Source organism: Cebus imitator, unplaced genomic scaffold (genome assembly GCF_001604975.1).
Source record: "Cebus imitator isolate Cc_AM_T3 unplaced genomic scaffold, Cebus_imitator-1.0 Scaffold15, whole genome shotgun sequence".
NCBI classification, from domain to species: domain Eukaryota; kingdom Metazoa; phylum Chordata; class Mammalia; order Primates; family Cebidae; genus Cebus; species Cebus imitator.
This window is the reverse complement of record NW_016107330.1, coordinates 7,539,489-7,543,501: the sequence shown is the minus strand read 5'-3', so window position 1 is coordinate 7,543,501 and position 4,013 is coordinate 7,539,489. Positions and strand designations below refer to the sequence as shown.

The 4,013-nt window shown below is 52.3% G+C and overlaps 1 protein-coding gene across 1 annotated transcript in view; it reads right to left on the bottom strand.

Annotated features, from left to right (window-relative positions):
* Nucleotides 1–1,333: 1,333 nt before the first annotated feature.
* Nucleotides 1,334–4,013, bottom strand: part of PADI3 (peptidyl arginine deiminase 3) — a 39,324-nt gene continuing 36,644 nt past the window's right edge. The window contains exons 15-16 of the mRNA XM_037730822.1: nt 2,833–2,863; nt 1,334–2,720 (exon numbers count right to left, since the gene is read on the bottom strand). Of these exons, the coding sequence (XP_037586750.1) occupies nt 2,487–2,720; nt 2,833–2,863 (265 nt within the window). The 3' untranslated portion in view covers nt 1,334–2,486. The remainder of the gene's footprint in view (nt 2,721–2,832; nt 2,864–4,013) is intronic.

Sequence of the window (4,013 nt, the reverse complement as noted above, 5' to 3'; positions counted from 1 at the left end):
AAAAAACCAAACCAAAAAAAAAAAAATCCTTATGTCTCAGTCACTGGCTCCGGGTCTCTTCTTCAGTCTCTCAAACGTGGCGCCATCCCTGTCTTGTCGTTTTTTTGGGGGACAGGGTCTCCCTCTGTCACCCAGTTTGGAGTGCAGTGGTGTGATCTTTGCTCACTGTAACCTCAAACTCCCAGTCTCAAGCAATCTGCCTGCCTCAGCCCCCCGAACAGCTAGGACTGCAGGCATGTACCACCGTGCCCAGCTTCAACTGAAGTCAGTAGAGGTCCAGCACGATACCATGTCAGACTTCTGACCTCTGTGCTGTTTTAAGCCACTTCGTTTATGGTAATTTGTGAGAACAGCCTTCAAAAAGTAACGCACCCACCCTGTCCTTTGCTGTGTGGACAGGTGAATGCCATGTTCAAATGCGTTTTGTTTCTCGTCCACTTTGGGGTTAGGTTTTTCACTGCTCAGTTGCCCTGGCTACACCAACCTAGAGCACAGGGAGCAACTTAGAGGCAAGAAGTTTCCAGGGCTTAATGTTGGGTCCACCCAGAGCCCTGTGGCCAGTCTTGGGGGTGAGAAAAGCCTTTTGGAAACTCAATCCCTGTTCTGCTAATTTTAGGCACTTACCCTCTAGAGGCACTTACCCATTTCCCTCCCAATACTCTTTCAGAAAACAGGATGTTCGCAGCATCTTCGTCTGTCTCAGCTTCCCTTGCTGCGGAAGGTGGGGAAGGAGCTTAATGAGTCAAAATCCGAGCATGTGAGGGAGCACTGGGAGTCTGTTCTAGAACGTAAGTAAGCCACGGCCAGGAGGCAGCACTGGAGAAACCCACACACCTCTAGCCACCCAGTCCGAAGAGAGCTGGAGTGTGTTTCTGTGTTTTGCACCTTAAGGGAGAATAAGGGCGTTGGGAGGGGGAGGGCAGAGGGCCAGGGCCCTAGTGCTCTGTGTAAGGCTTCCTGAAGCCTCTTGTAGGTGGAAGGAGGATGCTGCTAAGGGCGTGCAACAGGCCTCCACATGCTTCCCACTGCCCCTCCTTCCACAATGCAACCTCTGGCCACAGCCCAGTCCCTATCCCTGCCATGCTCGCTTGGTCCTGGGAGTCTGGCATTTTACCCCCAGGCTTGCTTTTATATGTCCATATCATCGGAATGTCCATGGCAGCCCTAACCCGTCCTCCAGCCAAGACAAGGCAATCTCAGTCTTATCAGAATTTGGGATGTCAGCCCCAAATTCTTGGGGGTCAAGAAAGCAAATGCTTCAGCGGCAAGAAACTCCTCCCTCCTCGCTGTCTCGTTCTAAGCTCAAAGAAGGGTCAGCATGAGAGCCAAGCCATTTGTGTTTCTGTTGATTTATTAGCCAGTGATGAAAACGCAGCTGGACCCATACAGAACACACATGTAACTGGCACATAGCTTAACAAACCCCCCAACCTCCATCCTCTGAATTCAGCGGTTCATTCCCAGAGTTTTCCTGCTGTGAGCTGTCTTGGTGGATCTAGCCTCTTTAGCCCCTCTCCTGCGGCAGAGTAAAAATGCTGACCCAAGGCCAACACAGAGCTTAGGACCAATCCAGAGGAGAGGAAGGGGTCTCTCCTCCTGCAGAGAGAGGTCCCAGGGCCAATGAAGCATCCTTCTCCAGACACCTAATGTTAACCTTCACAAGGTGGATCACCACAGGCAACCATGTGTATTAAGGGACATCCTTTTCACCCTCGTACTCAATCTTCCCAGTACCCAACAATTCCCCAGATACTTTCATCTCCAAGAAATTCCGGGACGATTCTGGAGAAAGCTGGATTTCTGCATGTCAGATGACAGGGAGTTTGTAAGGCTAAGGGACAACTCTCATTCCTTCCACATGCATCTAGAAGCTCCTACTATGTGACAGCTCATGCTAGGTGAGGTTCAACACCTGAGCAGGAGTTTGGCAGGGTGGATGATGGTCCCGCCCTGATCTAAGTGGATGCACAACTCCCTTTTTATGGGGTGGGGGTAGGGGCTTGAGGAAGACTCCCTCCTGCCTGTCCTGTGTGGAGTGGCCTATTTTAGGGTTGTTCCTCTGCAGAGAGGAAGCAATTGGACCAAAGCAGAATCATGGATCCTTCCTCTGTTAGGACGCATAGGACAAGATGGCGATGAGACACATGGATATTTCTAGACCCCAATATGGATGTGTCCCCAGATGGAGGATTTCAGAGTGGTGAGGGGACAACTCCATGGGTCGTGTTGATTCACAGGAGAGGCTGTAAGAAATGAGGTCCTTCTTTTATGGGAGGCCAAGAAGATTCAAGTCTGAGAACCAAATGGGTTGCAGGTGAGGCATGCACACTTCCAGGGAAAAGGCTTCTAAGAGGGGCAGTCACCCTCAGTGTTTCATCTGGAGCTTCGGGGGTCTCTTGGTGCTTATTGTTCAGGGGACTGTCTCTATCTCCACCACCTGGGCCAAGGCCCACCCCAGGGGGACAGGATGGTGGGTGGGGGCTGGCTCAGGGCACCATGTTCCACCACTTGAAGGAGAAGGGCTTTCTGCGCACGTTGGTGCCGCAGTGCACCTCCCCGTGCAGCATGTGGTATGGAGTGAAGTCGTCGATGAAGGTGCAGTGCAGGCCCAGCGGCTCCAGCAGGGACCGCACCTTCTCCTCCAGGCAGCAGCGGCCATCGATGATGGGACCGAAGGGCTTCGGGATGCCCAGGTACTTCCCCAGCACCAGCATGTTCACCTGCAGTCCAAAGGGGAGGCAGCACTTTGTCACTGGGCTCCCACCCCACACCTCTAGACTACCTGCAGGACCTGGGTTTGTCTTTCAGGCAGCCTTGACAATAGCTACGTACCGTTTCCTGTGCAATGACAGGGTAACTGGGGCTGGGAAGAACCCTTTAGCCAGGTCCCTTTGGGAGCATCCACAGAGCTCATTACGGCAACATTCTCTGGAAACTGCCCCAGTGTGAATTTGGAATTGTGGGTTGTGCCAGCTGCCATGTTTGTGCAACAGAATCCCAACCTTCTAGGCCATAGCTGATTGGGCCAGGGAGGACGACTGGCCCCAAATGGACCAATCAGAGTCCCTCTCCCAGGAATTTGAAATTGACAAAGGGAGAGTCTAGCCGGTCTCTGCCCATGTCAGTGTCTCTGTGCATGGCCATACTCATCTTTGTCCCCAGGGACAGAGCAGCAAAGGAAGCCAGGCTGGAAGAAGAGGGAGAGGAAAGAGGAGGTGGAGAGGGAGAGAGAAAGAGAGAATGAATGATGCAGACACAGAGACGAGAGATGTTTCCAGGCTCTGCTGTAGCTACCCTGCCCTCAGGTTTCTGGTGTCTTTGTATTAAGCTTCCCTCTGGCTGAAGCTGGCTTGAGTAGGACTCTGTCTCTTGTGAACACAAGAACCTGGATCATTGCACAAACTTCTAGGGGTACACATATAATTACAAGATAGCCTCGAACATTCAGGAAGGAAGGGGCGTGACAAGAAGCTTTGCAAATAGAGGGCAAAAAGTTGCCTGAAAAGAGGAAGGAAAAAGGGAGGCATGAAGCAATGGTGGTGTGGACAGGTTCCCCACAAGGCTCTGACAATGGGACAGTTGAGTCCTTCTAGGGGATGGAGGTGGGGAGGGGTGGAGAGGGAGCTGGGTGACCTATGGCAGTACTACTCAAACTGTGTTCCTCTAAAGGGGAGCATCGGCACCACCTGGGTGGGGCCCCACCTGTCCAGGTGTTTCAAACGCAAGCTCAAGATTTAGAAGCAGGCCAGGTTCAGTGACTCACACATGTAATCCCAGCACTTTGAGAGGCCAAGGCAGATAGGTCACTGGAGGTCAGGAGTTGGAGACTAGCCTGGCCAACATGGTTAAACCCGTCTCTATTAAAAATACAAAACTTAGCCGGATGTAGTGGTGAATGCCTGTAATCCCAGCTACTCGGGAGGCTGAGGCAGGAGAATTGCTTGAACACTGGAGGCGGAGGTTGCAGTGAGCTGAGATTGCACCACTGCACTCCAGCCTGGGCAACAGAGCAA